Source organism: Neofelis nebulosa, chromosome 10, assembly GCF_028018385.1.
Source record: "Neofelis nebulosa isolate mNeoNeb1 chromosome 10, mNeoNeb1.pri, whole genome shotgun sequence".
Taxonomy (NCBI): Eukaryota; Metazoa; Chordata; class Mammalia; order Carnivora; family Felidae; genus Neofelis; species Neofelis nebulosa.
The window spans coordinates 103985674-104011319 of NC_080791.1; the positions used below are offsets into that span (position 1 = coordinate 103985674).

General features: G+C 40.0%; 2 protein-coding genes across 2 annotated transcripts; both read left to right on the forward strand.

Annotated features, from left to right (window-relative positions):
• The first annotated feature begins 624 nt into the window (after window positions 1-624).
• On the forward strand, window positions 625-2031 carry LOC131488889 (olfactory receptor 4D11-like). Its single transcript, XM_058690738.1, has one exon. It carries the CDS (start codon window positions 716-718, stop codon window positions 1649-1651), a length of 936 nt encoding a protein of 311 aa, XP_058546721.1. The 5' UTR covers window positions 625-715; the 3' UTR covers window positions 1652-2031.
• Window positions 2032-19963: 17932 nt separating this feature from the next.
• LOC131487918 (olfactory receptor 4D10) lies at window positions 19964-20899 on the forward strand. The gene has a single exon (XM_058689118.1). It carries the CDS (start codon window positions 19964-19966, stop codon window positions 20897-20899), a length of 936 nt encoding a protein of 311 aa, XP_058545101.1.
• Window positions 20900-25646: the final 4747 nt, after the last annotated feature.

Below are 25646 nucleotides of genomic sequence, written 5' to 3' on the forward strand. Positions count from 1 at the left end.
ACAACAAGTTCATGAAGAATAAGATAATAAGATTAAAAATAAGAGCATGAGCAATCTTGAACAAGAAAACCAAAGCAGGAGGCCTCACAATCCCAGACTTCAAGCTGTATTACAAAGTTTCCACAGATGAGATAAAACTTTGCTTGATTTTTTTTTTTATGTTGATTTATTTTTAAGACACAGAGACAGAGCGTGAGGGGGGTGGGGCAGAGAGGGAGGGAGACCTAGAATCTGAAACCGGATCCAGGCTCTGAGCTGTCAGCACAGAGCCCAAGGCGGTGCTCGAACTCAGGAACTGTGAGATCCTGACCTGAGCCGATGTCGCATGCTTAACTGACTGAGCCATCCAGGCGCCCTCTTTCCTTTTTTTTTTTTTTTTTTAATGTTTATTTACTTTTGAGAGAGAGAGAGAGAGAGAGAGAGCACAAGAGGGGGAGGGGCAGAGAGAAAGGGAGACAGAATCCTATGCTTAACCAACTGAAACATCCAGATGCCCCTTTTTTCTTTTTTTTTCAATTTATTTTTGAGAGACAGAGAGACAGAGACAGAGAGAGAGAAAGAGAACAAGAGGGGGAGGGGCAGAGAGAGAGGGGGACACAGAATCCTATGCTTAACCAACTAAGCCACCCAGGCGCCCCAAACTTTGCTTGATTTCAATGCCTCTTATTAATATTATTCTCTCTTTCAAAGCTGTACAGGGAGGAAGAAATATCCAATGGCCCTGAGAAATTATACCAAGGTGTCTGAATTTATTTTTTGTGGACTTACCCAGTCTCAAGAGCTGAGCTTGCTCTTATTTTTCTTTTTATCTGTAGTTTATGTAACAACTGTGTTAGCAAATGTTGCCATCATGGTCACTGTGACCTACGAGTCCCGCCTTCACACGCCCATGTACTTCCTGCTCCGCAATCTCTCCGTCTTGGACATCTGCTTCTCCTCCATCACCGCTCCCAAGGTCCTCGTAGACCTCCTGTCAAGGACGAAGACCATCTCCTTCAATGGTTGCATCACTCAGATCTTCTTCTTCCACCTCCTCGGGGGGGCAGACATTTTTTCTCTCTCTGTCATGGCCTTCGATCGCTACATGGCCATCTCCAAGCCCCTGCACTACGTGACCATCATGAGCAGGGGGCGATGCACTGCCCTCATCGTGGCCTCCTGGGTGGGGGGCTTTGTCCACTCCATCGTGCAGATTTCCCTGTTGCTGCCCCTCCCCTTCTGTGGACCTAATGTTGTTGATGGCTTCTACTGTGACGTCCCCCAGGTCCTCAAACTCGCCTGCACCAACACCTTTGCTCTTGAGGTCTTAATGATTTCCAACAATGGTCTAGTCACTACTTTGTGGTTTCCTCTTCTCCTTGTGTCCTACACAGTCATCTTGATGATGCTGAGGTCTCACGCTGGGGAGGGAAGGAGGAAAGCCATCTCCACCTGCACCGCCCACATCACTGTGGTGACCCTGCACTTTGTGCCCTGCATCTACGTCTACGCCCGGCCCTTCACCGCCCTTCCCATGGACAGAGCTGTCTCCATCACCTTCACGGTCATCATCCCGGTCCTGAACCCCATGATCTACACCCTCAGGAACCAGGAGATGAAGTCAGCCATGAAGAGATTGAAGGGAAGACTTATGTTTTCTGAAAGGGGATAACCTCATTATAGATTGTTGATCAAGATACAAGCATATAATTGAAATATATTCTTAAAATATTAGATGTTACATATTGGGGCTCAGCAATGCATAGACAATTAACTATAGCAGGATGGCACAGACACAAAGGATCAGCGACTTGAAACACTGGTGTTGAGAAGGAACACCAAGTTAAACAGGAAGAACATAGTCCTTGAAGAGCAACTGACAGCAAGGAAGGTACAAATGTGAAATATAATAGAAGGTCTTGGGTGTCCCGGCAACAGGATGAAGGATAGCACTGTGATGTCCAGACGTGCAGTAGGCAAGAGACACCTACCTCAACATAGCCAAGCTCTAGTAACTAGGTCCCAGTGCAGCCATGGTTACCTTAAAACTATTTCGTAAGCATATACTGTGTACCAAGCACTACTTGTAAACATTTTTCTCTACCTCTGCTTTGTCAGTAACGTTTATACCACAGCCTCAGGCATAAGTCAATTTGATGGTTGAAAAAAGAAAAAGCTATATCCAACCCAATAAATACTTTTATTTTTCCTATGTGCCCTCATTTATCATTTCCCTTACCATAGTGTGTTAAAATACCCCACAAAACTTCACATTAGTAGAGCTGGTTCTCCTTTATATTCCCAGTGTCAGGAATAGTGCCTGACCTGTAAAAAGCTGTAAGTGTTGGTTGAATCTGTGGAATGGAATGGAATGAATGTAAGATGCCAATTTCTACTTAATCTTGGTTTTTAACATTGAAAACTGACTTTATTTTCTGAACATATACTTCTTCATGGAAGCCAAAGGAAATTGAAATGGCTAAATCAGAGTGTACGGTGAGCTAATACTCAAGGTCTTAGCATCTAGGTATGTCTTCATAAAATCACCAAATCAGGGGCACCTGGGTGGCTCAGTCGGTTAAGCGGCCGACTTCGGCTCAGGTCATGATCTCGTGGTCCGTGAGTTCGAGCCCCGCATCAGGCTCTGTGCTGACAGCTTGGAGCCTGGAGCCTGTTTCAGATTCTGTGTCTCCCTCTCTCTGACCCTCCCCTGTTCATGCTCTGTCTCTCCCTGTCTCAAAAATAAATAAAACGTTAAAAAAATTTAAAAAAAATAATAAAATCACCAAATCAAGTGTTAGATCCCAAAATGTCTATTGAAAACTGTGTACACAATTGAATAGAAACACCTCAGGGCAGGGGTGCCTGGGTGGCTCAGTCAGTTAAGTGACCGACTTAGGCTCAGGTCATGATGTCAAAGTTTGTGGGTTCAAGCCCCACATCAAGCTCTGTGCTGATGCTGCAGAGTTTGCTTGGGATTTTCTCTCCCTCTCTCTCTCTGCCTCTTTCTCTCTCTCAAAATAAATAAATAAAATTTAAACAGACAACAAAGAAACACCTCAGGGCAAATGAATGTTTTGCAACACTCAAGGCAAATGAAAGTACAAATTCATCGATTTAGAGTTCCAATAAGCCTGTGCTCTGAGGATATCCAGACAACCCCTCCGGATGCCTGGTAACTGTATACAGAAGGACGGGATGTATTTCCCCTTCTCTCCTCTCTCCTCCTCTGTAGAATGGGACCTAGTAAAACCACCTAAGAAGTTTCATTGAAATGTAACTACAGGTTAATAAGAAGAAGAAGAAGAAGAATAGTAATAGTAATAATATAGGACCACATTCCCTTATTTTAATTTATTAGGATGAAATGGGTTTTAGACTTTAGCATTTCTTAGAATTTTTTTTAATTTTTTTTAACGTTTTTATTTATTTTTGAGACAGAGAGAAACACAGCATGAACAGGGGAGGGGCAGAGAGAGGGAAACACAGAATCGGAAGCAGGCTCCAGGCTCTGAGCCATCAGCCCAGAGCCCGACGCGGGGCTCGAACTCTCAGACCGCAAGATCGTGACCTGAGCCGAAGCCGGACGCTCAACCGACTGAGCCACCCAGGTGCCCCGCATTTCTTAGATTTTAGAAAGATAATACAGTGCATGTATTGTATGTTACATCATTTCCTCCTTGGGGAGCACCTGATACCCAAACACTTTAATATTTCTGTGATAAGATGTATAAATAGTTTCACTGAGTGTAATCAATAAAAAACTATGCATGGCCTCACACTAATTCAGATCAAATTTTGCCACAAAATTAGTTCAGGTCAAATGAGATTTGACTACCAAATGATTTTCTAAAAACCTTCCAGCATTCAGAGTTCAGAGATTTCAGAATGAAATACAGAAACTGAACAAGAGGGGATCGTAATGAGCAGAATAATCCCCCCACTCAAGGTGTGCAAGTCCCAAACCCCAGGATCTGTGAGTGTGCTACTTCTATGGCAAAGCAGACTAAGAGTGCAGATGGCAATAAGGTTGCTACTGAGCTGACCTTTAAATCAAGATTATCCTGTGCTCGCTTCGGCAGCACATATACTAAATCAAGATTGTCCTGATTATCTGGGAGGGCCCAATGTAATCACAAGTGTCCTTAATGGTGGAAGACGTAGACAGAAGAGGAGGTCAGAGTAATGTAATGTGAGGAGTATTTGACTTAACATGGCTAGCTTTAATGGTAGAAAGATCCACAAGCCAAGGAACGTTGCTAGGCTCTAGAGGCTGGAAAAAGCAAGAGAATGGATTCTGCCTTAGAACCTCCAGAAAGGAACGCAGTCTGCCAACACCTTGATTTTAGACCAGTTGATACTCATGTCAGATTTCTGACCTACAGAATTGTAAGACAATAAATGCATGTTGTTTTAAGCCACAAAATGTGTGGTGATTTTGTTACAGCAGCAAAAGGAAACCAATACAAGGATAATACTTCTGTTGGAGATGAAGAGGCTGTAGGAGCTAAAGAAAGATGAATGCAAGGGAAAGGGGTCAGGGGTGGGAGGGGGACCAACCAAGGGAGGCTGGTCATGTGCTTCTCCAAGGAGTCCAGGAATGAGCACCACACCCATGCACAAATCTCAAGGACAAGTGCACTGGGCTTGGGGCTCCTGGGTGGCTCAGTTGGTTAACCGTCCAACTTCGGCTCAGGTCATGATTTCATGGTTCGTGGGTTCGAGCCCTGTGTCAGGCTCTGTGCTGACAGCTCAAAGCCTGGAGCCTGCTTCTCATTCTGTGTCTCCCTCTCTCTCCGCCCCTTCCTTCCTCTCTCTCTCTCTCAAAAATAAATAAATACACTAAAACACACACACACACACACACACACACACACACGCAAAAAGTGCACTGTGCTAGAGGAGCCAATCCCAAGCTGTCACTACTTTATGGACTCTGTATAAGATGGAATAAAACATTTGAATCTGAAGTCAAGACCTCACTTGACACCTTCTGAATTTCCCCATGTAATTGATTAACAGTGAGACCATTTGACACCCAGCAAACTGCTTCTACACTTTATGAAAAGGGACACAGAGATGAAGTTCCAAGTATTTTGTATTTGAATTGAAAAGGTCATCCACCATAAAAATGCCACTTTAACAACAACTATGTGGTAAAAATGAAGCACTACCATATTACATGTACTCATCGATGGTAAGACACATCTTAATTTCAGGGACATTAAACCATGAAAGACCATTTGCATTAACATGGGTGGAGCTACAGAGTATTATGCAAAGTGAAATAAGTCAGTCAGAGAAAGACAAATACCAAGTGATTTCACTCATATATGGTATTTAAGAAACAAAACAAATGAGTACAGACTGTTTTAAGTGCCATATAGTGTGATGAGCACAATCTTTGAATGAAGTAACATGATTTTATTTATATATACAAGTGGTGGTCTTAGAAACATCTTTTTTTCACTAATGCCACTACAGAGTATTTTAAATTCTGTCCATGAGTTGAGAACATTTGTTCCTTGAAAAAACACTATCCACAATGTAATTATGTCATTCTTCAAAGCATCTTTTATACCTGTGACGTTACATAGTGTGTCCCTTTCACTATGGTGTGTATAGTACATTCTTTAAATGAAATAACACAGTAGTTCTGGCACTTAGAGAAATATCTATTATATATGTTCCTTTACGGAGTGTATGAAGTGTAGCACAATATCTTGAACACATTCTTTCATTGAAATCGTACCTAGATGCAATACAATTCTATTATTGATTTTTTAAATGTGCAATAAAGAAATATTAAAAAGAAAGGTTCACCTTAGAACTTAAGAAATTCAATATTTAAAGATGTAAGTAATCAGTTCCTGATGTGTGTGCCCATGCGTGGGCACACACCCACACACCCACACACACACACACTTTTCCAAAGAGAGACAGATAAAAAGCAAACATACTTTATTTGGTCAGTCCTGTGTTTTAGGAATACATAACACTGCCATCAACTCACTAGTACAAAATAGATTTCTTTTTAATTTTTTTAACATGTATTTATTTTCAAGAGACAGAGAGAGACAGAGCACGAGTGGGAGAAGGGCAGAGAGAGAGGGAGACACAGAATGGGAAGCAGGCTGCAGGCTCTGAGCTGTCAGCACAGAGCCCGACATGGGGCTTGAACCCACAAACTGTGAGATCATGATCTGAGCCAAAGTCATACGCTCAACCAACTGAGCCACCCAGGCACCCCCAAAATAGATTTTTTAACGACTAAATTCTGATCAGCTATAACACACACTACATTATTTATATACAGTTCATCAATTTTCTGGTATAAAAAGAAAATTTGAAACTGCTATTTTCCTTATTTTAGGGGACCAAAGATACTACTGTTACAATTCCTCATTTTGGAAACCATAAAGATATTTATCTTATAGGAACCCCCCTTTTTCTCCCCAAATACCCAGACACATCTGAGAGTTACAATTCTCTGGTTGAGTATATAAACAAATGCTATCTATGAACTTGCGTCCTATTAAGGGAAAGAAGTAAAGACTTAGTACACTGAAATGTAGTTTTAAAATTTTATAAGATGAAAGACAGAATATAATTTCCATGGGAAATATAGGTTGCCAAAATTGACTGAATGGGGGGAAAAATCTTAATAGATCAATAATTATAGATGAATTGAAAAGGTTGTCAGGGCACCTGGGTGGCTCAGTCAGATGAGCATCCGACTTTGGCTCAGGTCATGATCATGTGGTTCATGAGTTCGAGCCCCACATCAGGTTCACTGCTGTCAGCACAGAGCCTGCTTTGGATTCTCTCTCTCTCTCTCTCTGTCCCTCCCTCACTTATGCTCTCTCTCTCTCTCTCAAAAATAAACATTAAAAAAATTAAATGTCGTTAAAGATAGACGTTTTGAAAAGGCTCCATGCCCAAATTGTTTTGAGAGTGATTTTTAAAAAATTTTTAAAAAGTTTATTTATTTTGAGAGAGCACAAGCAGGAGAAGGGCAGAGAGACAGGAAGAGAGAGAGAATCCCAAGCAGGTTCCAAGCTATCAGTATGGAGCCCGGTGTAGGGCTCCACAACCATGAGATCCCCACAAACCATGAGATCATGACCTGAGTGGAAACCAAGAGTCAGACACTTTACCGACTGAGCCGCCCAGGAACCCTGTGAGTGATTTTCAATAAGTATTCAAAAAGCTAGTAATTCCAATTTCTTAATGAATTATAGAAATAATTATATAAATGTAATAATATATTATAAAAATAATAATTACAGTAATAATCTTAACTCACTCCGTGAGGACAGCACAACCCTATCTATAAACTAGATAATAGCACCTGATAAATCTAATATTATCATGTATCTATGTGTATACACCAATCACATCTTGGAACAAAAATTTTAAGTTCTTATAACACATTAGCAAATTACATACCAATGAATTAAAACAATGACAGATTATCATCAAGTAAGGTTTATTCCAAAAATCCAAAGGCAACTATTAATACAATTCACAGTAATAACAGAATAAAAAAGAAACAATGTGATTACCTCAGTGATGCAGAAAATATTCCATATGATTCAACCCACATCCTTGGAGAACAAAACACCTATTAAGTCAGGAACTGAACCAAAAATGTATGATCTTGGGGCGCCTGTATTGCTCAGCTGGTTGAGCATCTGACTCTTGATTTCAGCTCAGATCATGATCCCAGGATCATGGGATAGTACCCCATGACAGGCTCTGCTCTGAGCATGGAGTCTGCTGTAAATTCTCTCTCTCTCTCTCTCTCTCTCTCTCTCTCTCTGCCTCCTCCCCTCATTCACGCACTCTCTCTCTTTTTCTCTAAAAAATGAAAAAAAGTGAATTATCTTGATAAAAAATATCTATTAGAACCATAGAGCAAACATTACACCTAATGATTAAACATTAAAATAATTTCCATTACCATACATAACTAGACAATTATACCCACTCTCACCACAAATATTAGATATTAAACTTGAATTCACTTACTATTTAAAAACAAGAGGGGCTCCTGGGTGGCTCAGTCGGTTGAGCGTCTGACTTCGGCTCAGGTCACGATCTCACGGTTCGTGAGTTCAAGCCCCGCGTCAGGCTCTGGGCTGATGGCTCAAAGCCTGGAGCCTGCTTCCGATTCTGTGTCCCCCTCTCTCTCTGCCCCTCCCCCATTCATGCTCTGTCTCTCTCTGTCTCAAAAATAAACATTAAAAAAATTAATAAAAAAAATTAAAAATAAATAAATAAAAACAAGAAAAATTAGAAAGTATATAAATTTTGGAAAGCCGGAGAGGAAAAAAATCATTATTCTCAGATATTGAGATGCTATACACTAAATAATACATAGAAAGTCACTGAAAGATCATTGAAAATAACAAAAGATCTAAACTAGGTTCCTATATTTAAGATCAAATTACATACATCATTGGTTTCCTATGTACACTATATCCATGGAAAAAATGTAATAGAGCTATTTTGTGCAACATGAAAGACCATATATCCTGAAATAAAGTCCTAATTTAAACATGCATACACACATTAGAAATGCTTCTTGCAAATGTTTGCTTAAGTTTACTTACTTAAATACAAACAGAAATCACAGAAAAGGAAGGGAAAGTCTCAGGGCCAAAAATAGATACAAAGCAGGAAACCAAAGATTTGACCATTCCTCCATCAGCGGAAGAGTAAACCGGGAAAAAAAAAAATCCACCTACCAGCAAAGAAGATAAGTATCAAAGGGAAATTAAGAAACAATCCCCTTTACAACTGCATCAAAAGAATAAAAGACCTATGAATAAATTTAACCAGGAAAGAAAAGATCCATTCACTAGAAACCAAGAGACATTAATGAAAGAAATTGAAGAAGATATAAATAAATGGAAAGATATTCCATGCTCATGGATTAGAATAATATTGTAAAATGCCCACACTACCCAAGGAGATCTACAGATTCAATGTAATCCCTATCCACTTCCAATGACATTTTTTAACTAAAATAAGAAAAACAATTCTAAAATTTGTGCAGTACCACAAAAGACCCCTAAGAGCCAAGGCAATCAAGAGAAAGTAGAACAAAGCTGCAAGCATCACACTTATGATTTCAAACTATACTACAAAGCTGTAGTAATCAAAACAGTACAGTGCTGGAATAAACACAAACATATAGACCAATAGAACAGAGTAGAGAGCTCAGAAATAAACCCATAGATATACAATCAATTAATTTACAACAAAGAGGCCAAGAATGTACAATGAGGAAAATATAGTCTCTTTAATACACGGTATTAGGGAAACTGGATAAACACATGCATAACAATAAAATTAGATCCATATCTTATATCATTTACAAAAATTAACTCGAAATCAATGAAAGGTTTAAGATTTAAGACCTGAAACCATAAAACTCCTAGAAGAAATATGGTAGTAAATTTTGCTGACATGGGGCTTAGCAATGGTTTTTTGGATAGGACACCATAAGCACAAGCAACAAAAGCAAATATTAATAAATGGAACTACATCAAACTAAAACACTTCTGTTTAGCAAAAGAAACAATTAACAAATGAAAAAAAAGCACATATAGAATGGGGGAAGAAGTATTTGCAAATCAGGAGGAGGAGCCAAGATGGCAGACCAACATGGAAGTTTTTTTTGTCTCACATCCATGAAATACAGCCAGATCAACACTAAACCATCCTGCACACCTAGAAAACTGATTTGAGGATTAATACAACAATCTGCACAACCTGAACACAGAACTCAGCAGGTACGTGGTGTGGAGAGATGAACTGGGGGAGAGAGAAGCTGCAGAGGGCAGGAAGCTGTTGTGGAGAGATGAACTGGGGGAGAGAGAAGCTGCAGAGGGCAGGAAGCTGTTGTGGAGAGATGAACTGGGGGAGAGAGAAGCTGCAGAGGGCAAGAAGCTGTTTTTACTTGCAAAGAGAGGACAGAGACCAGGGCTGGGGGGTGGGGGAGTTCAGGAAAAGCACCCTCCCAAAGACAGCTGGAAAGAAAGTGGAAAAGTGGAAACATCTGCAGGCACTGAACTAAAAAGGGAGAAAGGAGAAAGAAGACGGTTTAAATTCCATTAGGACTCAATAAACAGGGGGAGCACAGAGTCTGAAATGTCACAGCTCAATACCTGGCGGTGCTCTGGTGAGAAGGGTGAATACCCAGGAGCAGAGTTGGGTCCGGGTATCTTCAGGCCACATGCCAGAGGTAGTTCCCCTGCTGGAAGGACATTCAGTAGAGGCTGTAAGGCCACCGGGTCTCAGCAGACCCTGAAGAACAACCACGTTCTCTGGTGCTGGAGCAACGTTGTTGAGGGTGAAGCCTGGCACCAAATATGTGTTGTGATTTTCCATAATCCCTGAAATGCTGCTGCTATACAATCGTGTGAACTTTTTCTGGGGGGGCTGGCACCCAGCCACAGTCTCTGGGCATTGGCAGCAGCACAGTCCTGCGAATATTCCTGAGCATGGCCAGCACCTGGCCATTGCTCAGTGAGACTCTCCTGCAGAGGATCTGAACAGGTCAAAGCCACAGTCCCTCTGAAGTAAGGGGTAGGGAAACACAGCTACATCTGAGATAAAACTCAGGAGAGAGGTGCCACCTGGCAACCTGACAGCTTGGTCACAAACAGTGTAAAAGTGGGGAGTGGATGGGGAAGTGGATGGAAGACAAAGGACAGGTGCACGATTGCTGATTGGGAAGAACAGAGTTCCAATACTAGAGACTGGGTAGCTGGGTGACACCATTTGCACCCCTCCCACGCATGAGCATACACACCTACAAGTGCCACAACAATCCACCCCAGTAAGTTAAGCAGCACCACCTGTGAATAACGGAGCCGTTACACTAAGCCCCGCCCAACTGGAACAGCCCCGCTCTTCAGGAACACCACAAATCTCTCTGTCTGTTTAGTTTACGGACTATAAAGTTTGCCTTCTAGGGGAAAACGAAGTAATCTCAATCATATTTCAGTCTGTTCACTGGCCCATCTATTCAATTTTCTTTCTTTTCTTTTTAGTTTCTTTTCTTTTTCTTAAATACAGAAAGAGAAAAAATTTATTTTTATTTTAAATTTTGGTTAAAAATATTTTTTCTACTATTTTTTTACTTCTGTAAATTTTTCAAATTCTATTTTACTTTCATCATTTCATTTTATCCTATTTCATTATATTCATTTTCTCAAAATTTCAAATGTTTTCCTTTTTTTCTTTTTCTTTTTCCCTTTTTTCTCTAATCTATCAAGCTCCTTTCAATAACCAGACCAAAACACACCTAGAATCTAAAATCATTTATTTGATTTGTGTGTGTGTTGTTTTTAATTTTTTAATTTTAATTTTTTTCACATTATCAATTCCTTTTCTTCCTTCAAAATGAAAAAAACAAAGGAATTCACCCCAAAAGAAAGAGCTGGAAGAAATGATAGCCAGGGACTTAATCAACACAGATACAAGCAAGATGTCTGAACCAGAATTTAGAATCACGATAATAAGAATACTAGCTGGAGTCAAAAATAAATTAGAATCCCTCTCTGCAGAGATAAAAGAAGTAAAATATAGTCAGGATGAAATAAAAAATGTTATAACTGAACTGCAATCTCGAATGGATGCCTTGGCAGCAAGGACGATGAGGCAGAGCAGTAAGTCAATGACATAGAGGACAAACTTATGGAGAATAATGAAGCAGAAAAAAAGAGGGAGAGACTAAGGCAAAAGAGCATGAATTTAAGAATTAGAGAAATCAGTGACTCATTAAAAAGGAACAATATCAGAATCATAGGGGTCACAGATGAAGAGAGAGAAAAGGGGGTAGAAGGGTTATGTGAGAAAACCATAGTGGATAACTTTCCTAACCTGGGGAAAGACACATAAATCAAAATCCTGGAAGCACAGAGGACTCCCATAATATGTAACAAAAACCAACCATCAACAAGGCATATCATAGTCAAATTCACAAAATACTCAGGCAAGGAAACAATCATGAGAGCACCAAGGGAAAAAAAGTCCTTAACCTACAAGGGAACACAGATCAGGTTTGCAGCAGACCTATCCACAGAAACTTGGCAGGCCAGAAAGGAGTGGCAGGATATATTCAATGTGCTGAATTGGAAAAATATGAAGCCAGAAATTCTTTATCCAGCAAGGCTATTATTCAAAATGGAAGGAGAGATTAAAAGTTTCCCATACAAACAAAAATTAAAGGAGTTCATGACCACTAAACCAGCCCTGAAAGAAATTTTAAGGGGGACTCTCTGAGGGGAGAAAAGATGAAGGAAAAAAAAAGACCAAAAGCAACAAATACTAGAAAGGACAAGAGAACACCACCAGAAACTCCAACTCTACAAGAAACATAATGGCAATAAATTCATATCTTTCAGTATTCACTCTAAACGTCAATGGACTAAACACTCTAATAAAAACACATAGGGTAACAGAATGGATAAGAAAACAAGATCCATCTATATGCTGTTTACAAGAGACCCACTTTAGACCTAAAGACACCTTCAGACTGAAAGTAAGGGGAGGGAGAACCATCTATCATGCTAATGGTCAACAAAAGAAAGCCGGAGTAGCCATACTTATATCAGACAATCTAGACTTTAAAATAAAGACTGTAACAAGAGATGAAGAAGGGCATTATATCATAATTAAGGGGTCTATCCACCAAGAAGACTTAACAATTGTAAACATTTATGTTTCAAAAGTGAGAGCATCCAAATACATAAATCAATTAATCACAAACATAAAGAAACTCATTGACAACAATACCATAACAGTAGGGACTTCAACACCCAACTTACAACAATGGACAGATCATCTAAACAGAAAATCAACAAGGAAACAATGGCTTTGAATGGACTGGTCCACTGGACCAGATGGACTTAACAGATATATTCAGAACATTTTATCCTAAAGCAGTAGAATATACATTCTTTTCCAGTGCACATGGAATATTCTCCAGAATAGACCACGTTCCGGGACACAAATCAGCCCTCAACAGGTACAAAAAAATTGAGATCATACCGTGCATATTTTCAGACCACAATGCTATGAAACTCAAAATCAACCACAAGAAAAAATTTAGAAACATAACAAATACTTGGAAACTAGAGAATATCCTACTAAAAAATGAATGGGTAACCAAGAAATTAGAAAGGTAATTAAAAAGTACACGGAAGCGAATGCAAATGATAACATCACAGCCCCAAACCTCTGAGATGCAGCAAAGGCAGTCATAAGAGGAAAGATATAGCAACCCAGGCCTTCCTAAAGAAGGAAGAAAGATCTCAGATACACAACCTAACCTTACCCCTTAAGGAGCTGGAAAAAGAACAGCAAATAAAACCCAAAACCAGCAGAACACAGGAAATAATAAAGATTAGAGCAGAAATCAATGCTATAGAAAACAAAAGACAGTAGAACAGATCAATGAAACCAGAGCTGGTTCTTTGAAATAATTAACAAAATTGATAAACCACTAGCCAGTTTGATCAAGAATAGAAAGGAAAAGACCCAAATAAGTAAAATCAAGAATGAAAGAGGAGAGATCACAACCAACACAACAGAAATAAGAAAACAATAATAAGAGAATATTATGAGCAATTATATGCCAATAAAATGGGCAATCTGGAAGAAATGGACAAATTCCTAGAAACATATACACTACCAAAACTGAAACAGGAAGAAATAGAAAATTTGAACAGACCCATGACCAGTAAGGAAATCAAATTGGTAATCAAAAATCTGCCAAAAAACAAGAGACCAGGGCCAGATGGCTTTCCAGGGGGACTTCTACCAAACATTTAAGGAAGAGTTAACACCTATTCTCTTGAAGCTGTTCCAAAAAATAGAAATGGAAGGAAAATTTCCACACTCTTTCTATTAAGCCAGCATTACCTTGATTGCAAAACCAGAGACCCCACTAAAAAGGAGAACTATAGACCAATTTCCCTGATGAACATAGATGCAAAAATCCTCAACAAGATATTAGCAATCGGATCCAACAATACATTTAAAAAAAATTACTCACCACAACCAAGTGGGATATGTACCTGGGATGCAGGACTGGTTCAATATCCACAAAGCAATCAATGTGATTCATTACATCAATAAAAGAAAGGACAAGAACCACATGATTCTCTCAATAGATGCAGAGAAAGCATTTGACAAAATACAGCATCCTTTCTTGATAAAAACCCTCAAGAAAGTAGGGATAGAAGGAGGATACCTCAAGATCATAAAAGCCATATATGAACGACCTAATGCTAATATCATCCTCAATGGGGAAAAACTGAGAGCTTTCCCCCTAAAGTCAGGAACAAGACAGGGATGTCCACTCTCGCCACTGTTATTCAACATAGTATTGAAAGTCTTAGCTTCAGCAATCAGACAACAAAAAGAAATAAAAGGCATACAAATTGGCAAAGAAATCAAACTTTCACCCATCACAGATGTGATGATACTCTACATGGACAACCCAAAAGACTCCACCAGAAAACTGCTAGAACTGATATGGGAATTCAGCAAAGTTTCAGGATATAAAAATCAATGTACAGAAATTAGTTGCATTTCTGTATACCAATAATGAAGCAGCAGGAACTTGTATGTAAATTAAAAAATAAACTGAATAAAAATTTAAAAAAATAATAATAATTTAAAAATAAATAAAAATAAAAAAATTTTTAATATTAAATTGTTGTCAAATTGGTTTCCATACAACACTCAGTGCTCTTCCCAACAGGTGCCCTCCTCAATATCCATCACCTACCCTTCATTCTCTCCCACCCCCCATCAACCCTCAGTTTATCCTCAGTTTTTAAGAGTCTCTTAGGGTTTGGCTCTCTCCCTCTCTAACTTTTTTTTTTCCTTCCCCTCCCCCATGGTCTTCTGTTAAGTTTCTCTGAATCCACATGAGAGTGAAAACATAAATAAATAAATAAATGTAAAAATGTTTAAAAATAATTTAAAAATAAAATAACTCTTAAAAAAAGACATTCATAATCAAAAATAAAATAAAATAAAATAAAATTTGGCGCTAAAAAGGAAAGAAAATTTCCTTAATTCAATAAAGAATATCGGTCAAAAAAAAAAGTATTTGTAAATCATATAGGGTTAATATCTACAATATATAAATAATTCATACAACTCAAAAGCTAACCCCCCCCCCCCCACACACACACACACAATCTGATTTAAAAGTGGCAGAGGAGGGACACCGGAGTGGCTCAGTCAGCTAAGCGCCGGGCTCTTGGATCTTCTCAGGTCATGATCTCACAGTCCATGAATTTGAGCTCCATATCGTCTCCATGCTGACAGCATGGAGGCATGGAGTCTGCTTGGGATTCTCTCTCCCTCTCTTTCTGCCCCTCCCCTGCTTGCTCTCTTGCTCTCTCTCTCTCTCTCAAAATAAATAAATAAACTTTTTTTAAAAATGGCAGGGTGCCTAGGTGGCTCAGTCAGTTAAGCATCTGACTTCTGCTCAGGTCATGATCTCATGGTGTATGAGTTTGAGCCCCACATTGTGTGAGCCCCACTTCTCTCTCTCTCTTTCTCTCCTCTCTCTCTCTCTCTCTCTCTCTCCTCCCTCTCTCTCTCTCTGCCCCTTGCTCACTCGAGCCCTCTCTCTTGAAAAAGATGGCAAAAGGAATGGAAGATATTTCTTCAAACAGGACACACAGATGGCCAACAAGTCCATGAAACATGTTCAACATTACTAAGCACCAGAAAAGTGCAAATCAAAACCACAATGAGATATCAGTTAACACCTGTTTGGATCGCTATCATCAAAAAGACAAGAGGTAAGTGTTGGCAAGGACGTGGAGAAAATGAAACCTTTGTTTCCACTGTTAGCGGAAATATAAATTGGATCAGCCTCTGTGGAAAACAGTATAGACATTCCTCAAAAAATTAAAAATAGAACTACCATATGATCCAGCAATCACATCTCTGGGCACATATCCAAAGGAAATAAAATTAAAATCTCAAATACGTACGAGCACACCCATGTTTATTGCAGCATTATTTACAATATCCAATACAGGGAAACACTCTTAAGTGTCCATAAATGGATAAATATATGCATATTTATGTATGTATATTATACATATGTATATACATATGTATATATGTACACACACACACAGTGGAATATTTTCAGCCATAGAAAAGAAGGAAATCTTGTCATTTGTAACAATATGGATGGATCTTGAGGTCATTATGCTAAGTGAAATAAGCCAGAGAAAGAAACACTGTATGATCTCATTTATATGTGGAATCTGAACTCACAGAAACAGAACATAAAATGGTGCTCTCCGGGTACTGAGGGGTGGGAGAACTGGGGAGATGTTAGTTAAAGGGTACAAACTTTCATTTATAAGATGAAAAATTTGAGGGGAACCTAATGTAAAGCATGGTGATTATGGTTAACAATACTGCATTATATACTTGAAAGTTGCTAAGAGAGTAGATTTTAAGTGAGCTCACCACTAAAAGGAATTAGTAATTATGTAAGGTGATGGAGGTGTTAGCTAACCCCACAGTAATAATCACTTTGCAATACATAAATGTATCAAGTCAACACATCATATACCTTAAACAGGCACTGATATATGTCATTGTATCTCAATAAAGCCAGTGGAGGGATTACCTATCTCAAATATACAACCTGTCTCATGCAGTTTTTATCTTTGTAGATTAGCTTAATATACTTAAACACAAACAAAATGGAAAAGCAGGTAAATCCAAACCCATTACCATTCTAGAAACAGTGGAAGTGCATTCTATATAAAGTCAAGCCATTCAATAAATTGAGTTAATCTTAAATAGCTATTGTTTAGAGAGCTTTACTAACATACTTATCTAGCTATATCCAAATTGAGAGATGTGCAGAATATAGGAAAACAGGGGAAATGTGCATTCCCCAAACACCACCTAAATCATGTTTCTCTACATGTGGAGACTTACAGCAACATCATGAGACTATAATCATCCTGTGTATAATTAGAAATTGAACTAGCAGCAAAGGAGTTTAAGTCCAGTTCTCTTGTCGTTTTCTGGCAACCTAATTGAAACTCAGTTGTATATAGTGTCCTCTGAGTCTTGCAAGCCATGAAAATTGGACCCTTGTGGTCTCTTGGACACCATATTTGGCATGTTTTAACAATGTTCTGATTGAGCTGTGGATAAGAGAATAGATTTCCACTACTGCCTCTAAATAATTTGGACACTAATCAAAATGTGTCCATCTGCGTGTGTCTACGCATGTGCCTATCATGGTGACTTTTTAATAAATCCCATTGAAACTTCATCTCCACCAGCACAATCAGGCACTTGACTTCTTCCCTGCCCAATAATATTCCTTTTGCAATTCTTATATTAGGCCTGAGGCTGAGGGATTTGTACATAAGATAGAGATACAGTAGAAGTTCTTGAATCTGTGATGCTTTGAATCTGCCCGTTTTCTCTTGAAAGGAAAGCAAAGATACTACAATTTAGTTTTCCAAAAGGCTTTACCTTCAGAAACAAAATTTTTAAGAATTTTTGTCTCCAAGTGTACTAGTCTGCATTGTTCCCCAAAGCATACAATTTTTAGTTGGAATTTCAGGATCAACGGAATCCAGGAAAGATGTTAAACTTTCAGCTAAGGTTAAGATTATGCATAGTGAAATTGACATGTTGTTGTTCTGATTATGTATAAATAGTCTGACTTTGATATTTTTCCAGGTATATTAAACATTTCAGAGCCAAGATGATCTTCGCAAGATAGAAACAATAAAGGTAGGTATTCACTATGGGGAAGAGGGATGCTGTGTTAAAAGGGATTCCAGAACCATGGCCCATTCAGTGTAAGGGAAGACATCATGCATTTGTTGCTACCCTTTGAGTTGCTTATCAGTAAATCCACCTCAGAATAAGATTGATGTAAATAGAGTTTCCAGAGCCCCGTTTTGCCAAATTCCTATCTTTGGACAGACACTTTTATTATCTAAAATTAGACCCTCTCAATAAGGTTGAAGCGGGGAGAGGCACCTGGGTGGCTCAGTCGGTTAAACATTATTGATTTCAGCTCAGGTCATGATCTCACAGCTCGTGAGTTCAAGCCCCGAGTTGGACTCCACGCTAATATTGTGGAGCCTGCTTGGGATTCTCTCTTTTTCCTTCTCTCTGCCTCTCCCTTGCTCATTCTCTCTCTCTCTCTCTCTCTCTCTCTCTCTCCCAAAGCAAACTTAAAAAAAAAAAAGATTGAAGGGGGAAAAATACTATTTCTTCCATCCTATTTCCATCTCTTCCTTCCTATTTCCATCTCTTCCTTCCTTCCAGCCAAATGTAGATTCATAATACATTCCATATGAAAAACAAGAATAGCACATTAATACTTACTAAAGGATGGTGGGAAACACTGAATGGATTAACTTTTTATAACTCTTCACACATAGTAAGCATTCATGAAGTAGGAGCTGTTGATGCTCCTGGAAATCAGGATATCTCTACCATCCCTCCTCTCCCACCAAATCTACCTTCACTTTTCTCACGACCCATTTCACATTTTATCATGCATCATGTTCATCAATGTATGCTAATCACCCACTTTTGTTAGGCTGTCAACACTTGGACAAAGTGGTCCAACTTAATCTTATACGAAGATTGCAATAAATATTCCCTTACTAAGTATAAGGTAGAACAAATAATAATTACAAAAACTCCTAAGAATTATCAATAACAGTGTATTAAAAAACAGGCATAATTCTAATAATACTAATGTCTCTTCTCGCTGTGTGACCTCTCCCTCTTTTAGCTGTGATTCAAAAAAAGGGGGCAGAAAAAAGTGTGATGGATACAGAATAGACCACTCCTCAAAATCAGGTTATTTTTTTTAACGTTTTTATTTATTTTTGAGATAGGGAGAGACAGAGCATGAACAGGGGAGGGTCAGAGAGAGGGAGACACAGAATCTGAAACAGGCTCTAGGCTCTGAGCTGTCAGCACAGAGCCCGACGTGGGGCTCGAACTCACGGACCGCAAGATCATGACCTGAGCTGAAGTCGGCCGCTCAACCGACTGAGCCACCCAGGCGCCCCTCAAAATCAGGTTATTATCCTTATTCTCTCCCTCAAACTCTGGCAAGGACCAGTTAAGTTATAGAAGATGAAAAAGTTCTAGAAAATTGCTGTATAATACTGTGCACCTAAGAATTTGTTAAGAGGGTAGATTTATGTTTCAGTGTTTTTATCACAATAAAAAAATGTTATTCTTTGAGATTTGGATTTATACCTTGTCTTAATCTGTTTTCCAGTAACAATTTTTTAATATTTTTAAATAATTATTAAGCAAATAATCTGATTAGTATAAAGTAATAATCACAATGGCAAGTTATCTACATGGAATAATAGGTTGCAGATTTAAGAAATTCAACATAAAGAAGCCAAGAGCAAGGAAAGTGACTCAGCAACATTGAAATAAGGAACAGAAACACATCCCTGTCTAGAAAGACAAGACCCTTTTGAAGTCAACAGAATATTTGCCAATATGAACATTAAACTTGTAGACTGTAAGCCTGCAATGGCTGGAAATATGTCTGACCTCATATGCTTCAGACAGTTCCTGACATTCTATCAATTTGCGTGGAATAAAAAAATAAAATTTTAAAAACCAAAATAAATAAAATATGCTATCTAAATGTCCCTACTAACATAAATGCTTATTCTTTCCAAAATTAGTTTTACAGGAAAAGTATTATTGAATGACTTTGCATGTGATCATTTGATTTGATCACCAAAGTGATTGCAATCTTAAAAATTTGGACGGCTCAACAAATCACAAGCACTACATCCACATGGGCAAGATTCTGAATTGCGGTCTTAGTGTTTAAGAAGAAAATAAAATAAACAGCCAAGTACTTCCATAGGAAGTGGCTTGGAACAAAAGGGAAAAAGAAAATGACTTCATGGAGCTGAGAAACTGCACCAGGGTGAAAGAATTTACTTTCCTTGGTCTAACCCAGAATCAAGAGCTGAGCTTGGTCTTATTTCTTTTCCTGCTTCTCGTGTACGTGACAACTCTGCTGGGAAACCTCCTCATCATGGTCACTGTGTCCTGTGAATCTCGCCTTCACACCCCCATGTACTTCCTGCTCCGTAATTTATCTATTGCCGACATCTGCTTTTCCTCCATCACTGCTCCCAAGGTTCTGGTGGACCTGCTGTCACAGAGAAAGACCATCTCCTTCAATGGCTGCTTCACCCAGATGTTTTTCTTCCACCTTGTCGGAGGGGTGGATGTATTTTCATTATCAGTGATGGCATTGGATCGATATGTGGCCATCTCCAAGCCTCTGCACTACGTGACCATCATGAGTAGAAGTCGTTGCATTGGATTCATAGTGGCCTCCTGGGTGGGGGGCTTTGTCCACTCCATTGTGCAGATTTCCCTGTTGGTTCCACTCCCGTTCTGTGGACCCAATGTTCTTGACACTTTCTACTGTGATGTCCCCCAGGTTCTCAAGCTCTCCTGTACAGACATTTTTATGCTTGAGTTGCTGATGATTTCCAATAATGGACTGCTCACCACACTGTGGTTCTTCTTCCTCTTGGTGTCATATATGGTCATATTATTAGTAGTAAGGTCTCAGGCAGGGGAGGGGAGGAGGAAAGCCATCTCCACCTGCACCTCCCACATCACTGTGGTGACCCTGCACTTTGTGCCCTGCATCTACGTCTATGCCCGGCCCTTCACTGCCCTCCCCACAGATAAAGCCATCTCTGTCACCTTCACTGTCATCTCCCCGCTGCTGAACCCCTTGATCTACACCCTGAGGAACCAGGAGATGAAGTCAGCCATGAGGAGACTGAAGAGAAGACTCATGCCTTCTGACAGGGAATAGACAGGTAGCTCACTCCTTCTCAGCACCCTTGAAAACATTTGTCCATGAAATAGACTGCTATTTATTCAAGGATTTCTGATTAACTTTTAGATTTCTTCTAAGACCCAGAGGACTTTCAAAGAGTCTGGTCAGCATGCAATAATAATGACAAAATCTGGGTTTCATGTTACAAAAGAAATCAAATTGTTAGCCAGAGAGGTACATGTTGTTTTTGCAATACAACCTTGGAAGAAATAAGAAAAACAGAATCAAAATATACTCAGTTTTATCAATTTGGAATTTTCTATTCTATTGAGATACAATTATGTGAAAATAAATAAAGTAAATAAACCTCATTGAAAATGGAGTTGAGGGGCGCCTGGGTGGCGCAGTCGGTTAAGCGCCCGACTTCAGCCAGGTCACGATCTCGCGGTCCGTGAGTTCGAGCCCCGCGTCAGGCTCTGGGCTGATGGCTCAGAGCCTGGAGCCTGTTTCCGCTTCTGTGTCTCCCTCTGTCTCTGCCCCTCCCCCGTTCATGCTCTGTCTCTCTCTGTCCCAAAAATAAATTAAAAACGTTGAAAAAAAAATAAAAATAAAAAAATAAAAAAAAAAAGAAAATGGAGTTGAGGGGGCGCCTGGGTGGCGCAGTCGGTTAAGCGTCCGACTTCAGCCAGGTCACGATCTCGCGGTCCGTGAGTTCGAGCCCCGCGTCAGGCTCTGGGCTGATGGCTCGGAGCCTGGAGCCTGTTTCCGATTCTGTGTCTCCCTCTCTCTCTGCCCCTCCCCCGTTCAGCTCTGTCTCTCTCTGTCCCAAAAATAAAAAACGTTGAAAAAAAAAAATTAAAAAAAAAAAAAAAAAAAGAAAATGGAGTTGGGGAGTTCTGAAGGGGGAGCTCTCACACTATCACTGGCTGTAGGAGGCATGCTGGCCTTCCCCAGCAGGAGGAGGGAAGAATTTCTCCTTGCCCGGCAACAGCCCAGCCAGTGAGAACTCAGCAAAAACAGCCCCTCTCAGCTTCCTCTTTTCACCTATAAAAGCAAGCTTCTCTCCCCTGTGCTTGCCATTTGCCTATGGTCTGCTGTAGTTTGCTTGTTCTGAATAGCAGTTCCTGGACCATTCCCAAATAAACTCATTTTTCTGGTAAAATAACTGGCTCTTTTGTTTTTTAAGGTCAACATTACTTGGTGACCACAAAGGAACCTGAAGGGGATGAACTGGTAAGGAAATAATGGCCCCCGGAAGCATGTGAGGTACACACTGGAGCCCCTTGCACTCTCTGCTCCCCTGAGTCATCGTTTCTATTTCAGTTCCACCAGATCCAGGTTTCCTCCTTCTGGTTGACCTCCACAACTGTATCTGGGATCTGTTTGTTCATTTGTTTGTTTGTTTTTAGGAAGGCACTGCCCCTTGTGACTACTCTTCTATTAACCGAGTCTCTGGTTTTGACTAATGGCATTTGAATCTGCCAAATTCTCTCAGGAAGGTCCTCCTTCTGGGCCCCAGTCTGGTTTTATGTTTAAAAACTGTGGTCTCAGGCGCCTGAGTGTCTCAGTGGGTTAAGAGTCTGACTTCGGCTCAGGTAATGATTTCATGGTTCATGGGTTTGAGCCCCACATCAAGCTCTCTGCTGACAGCTCAGAGCCTGGAGCCTGCTTCCCATTCTGTGTCTCCCTTTCTCTACCCTTCCCTCACTCATGCGCTCTCTCTCAAAAAAAGTGGATAAACATTTAAAAAAGAATTTTAAACTATTAAAAAAAAACCACTATGGTCTGTCCTAAGGAGCACTTTAAACTAATTGGACCAATTTAATCAAAATTAATTTGGAATTCCTATGGCCATTAAGGGGGCACTTTTGATCTCCTCAAATTTGCTTTTCTTAGATTAGAATACCACAGCTCTAAAATAACACAAACAGGGGCACCTGGGTGGCTCAGTTGATTGATCTTCCTACTTTGTCTTGGGTCATGGTCTTGTGGTTCGTTGAGTTCAAGCCAGTCATCAGGCTCTCTGCTGTCACCACAGAGCCCACTTCAGATCCTCTATTCCCCTCTCTCTACCCCCCCTTCCCCACTGGTTCTCTCTCTCTCTGTGTCTCAAAATAAATAAATAAACTTTTAAAAAACAAAAAAATAAATAAATAATAAAATAGTAAAATAAAATAACACAAACAGATGGGATGCCTGTTTCAGCTGGTATTGAGGCTTCCAAGTGTATTCCGGAGTCCAAAATCACCTCTTTGTAAAATACCATTTCTAAATTAACTGAGGCAAACAGGTGATGGAAAAAAAGACAAAAAAAGCTTTTGAGGCTTCGTTCTCCCCTCCACCATCTTCATTATCTCCATCCCCATTTTTATACCCTCCACTTCTCTCACTGAACTTCCCATGTTCTGCAAACCTCTCCCCACTCTCTCCTCCTCCAAACCCATTAGAACCCGTTCCTTTAAAATTAGACCCTCTGAGGATCCTAATGCTAAGCCCATAATTTCCTGTGTCTTCTGAGCTAAGGTTGAACCATGAGCCATAGTTAAAGATTGTCCCACAGTTACTGAAGGTGGCTCAGTCAGTTGAGCATCCCACTCTTGATTTCCACCCATGTCGTCATTATCTAATAATTCATGGGATCGAGACCCAGGTTGGGCTCTGCACTGACTTCATAGAGGCTGCTTGGGATTCTCTCTCTCCCTCTCTCTCTGCAACCCACCTGCACTTGTGTGTGTGCACACTCTCTCTCATTCTGTCCCTCTCAAAATAAGGAAATAAACTTTAAAAAGATAAAAAATAAAAGATGAACATGATAAATGCCATGCTGGGAATGCTCTGGCAACTCCTTTTGAAGTCACTGAGAGGGTACCTTTGCTCTCGGCTACCTTGGCCCAATGGGCTGAATAGTACACTCTTGCTCAGGATTGCATTTTTAGCCAAGGACAAAACTGCAAATATCTAAACTGATGGTAGGTATGCCTTTGGAGTACCTCATGACTTTGGAATGCTATGGAAACAGTGAGGCCTCCTCACTTCCAACAGGGACAAAATTTTAAATGGCCTTCATGTCCAAGATTTATTAGATGCCATACTCTTATCAGCCACTTTGGCCATTATCAAGATCCCTGGGTGTCCAAACTTGATTCCCTGGAGACTAAAGGAACCCACCTTGCTAATATTTCCACAAAGAATGCTTTATGTATCCCAACAAGAGAAGGGAAGAATTTCTCCTTGCCCAGCAACAGCCCAATGATAACTCAGTGAAAACCAAGTTGATCAGATATCAGCTGGAGGTGGTGGAGGATGAGGAGTCTGGTCAAATAATGAGGGTGATCAGCTATGGAGGGTGCGGGATTCTGGCTAACCTGGATCAGCAGGATTATAGCTAAACTTGGACAATGCAGAGACAGAGACAGAGATCCAAAAGTTGAGCCCTGGTTAAAAAGTTCAGGGAAGCAGTGCCTGGGTGGCTCAGGCAGTTAAGCATCCGACTTTTGATTTCGGCTCAGGTCATGATCTCATGGATTATGGGTGCAAGCCCTGTGCCTCATGGTTTGTGGGGTCACACAGCACAGGGGATGCTTGGGATTCTCTCTCCCTGTCTCTGTGCCCCTTCTCTGCTCACTCTCTCTTTCTCAAATAAACAAATAAACTTAAAAAAAAAAAAAAAGTTCAGGGGAGCCTGAGTAGAGTTTGGCCAAGGATAGAATCTTTCTCACTGTTACAGAATTTTAGGCCCTAACAAAAACGTGTGTTCCTAAGTGTATGTACCTAATTATGTCTTAATTACTCCCACAGAAACAATCTCACGATCAGCAGAATTTTTCCACAGCCACATCCAACTATATTCCCTCTGATAATTCTTACACCAGTTTTGGGATTAAGGAATTGGTAAATATAATGGGGCACTATGAATTAACATGGGAAAGACAAGAAAATACTATTTCCTGAGTCTGTCCTTTGCACATAAAGATAGAAAAGTAGCCACTGAAATCACTGGCCTTCAGAGGGCTATTAGCACAATTTTCTGAAGCTGAATGCTTCCTGAGGTTCATGTGAACATAATTTAAGATGGAACCCTTGAGAGAAGGTTGGAGATTTTAGGTAAGAAGTATAACTCTACATGAGTGTGTGTGTCTGTAGTGTCTGAATGTCTATGTATAAGAGTGAAAAATAAGGGGCTCCTGAGTGGCTCAGTCAGTTAAGTGTCTGACTCTTGATTTCAGCTCAGGTCATGATCTCAGGGTCGTGAGATCGAGCCCCATGTTGGGTTCCATGCTGAGCAAGGAGCCTGCTTACAATTCTTTCTCTCCCTCTTTGCCCCTCTTCGCTTTCTCTCTAAAAACAAAACAAAACAAACAAAACAAAACAACATCAGAACAGTATGTTCTGATGAATCTGTTTTGGAATACATGTCCTGGGAAATATACAGTCCCTCTAAAAGATTGGCAGTCTATTTAAAGACGCTGTGTGTCTGTGAGAGTAACTGACTTAGCGGTTTTCTTTGCAATAACACACATAGAATCACACTTATTATGGATTATGGATTGGGCAATGCTCTAAGTATTGATGCTTTTCCAAGATTAATTCACTTAATCCTCACACGAATCATATGAGGGAGATGCTATTGTTTCCAAATACTGATGCAGAGATTGAGGCCAAAGGGGTGAATCAACTTGCCCATGTTTGCATAAGCAGTGAGTGCCCAGCTGGGATGTGAGCAGGCAGGGTGGTGCCCAAGCCCCCCAGGTACCCGCTGTATGCTGTGATACCTCTTAGCAGT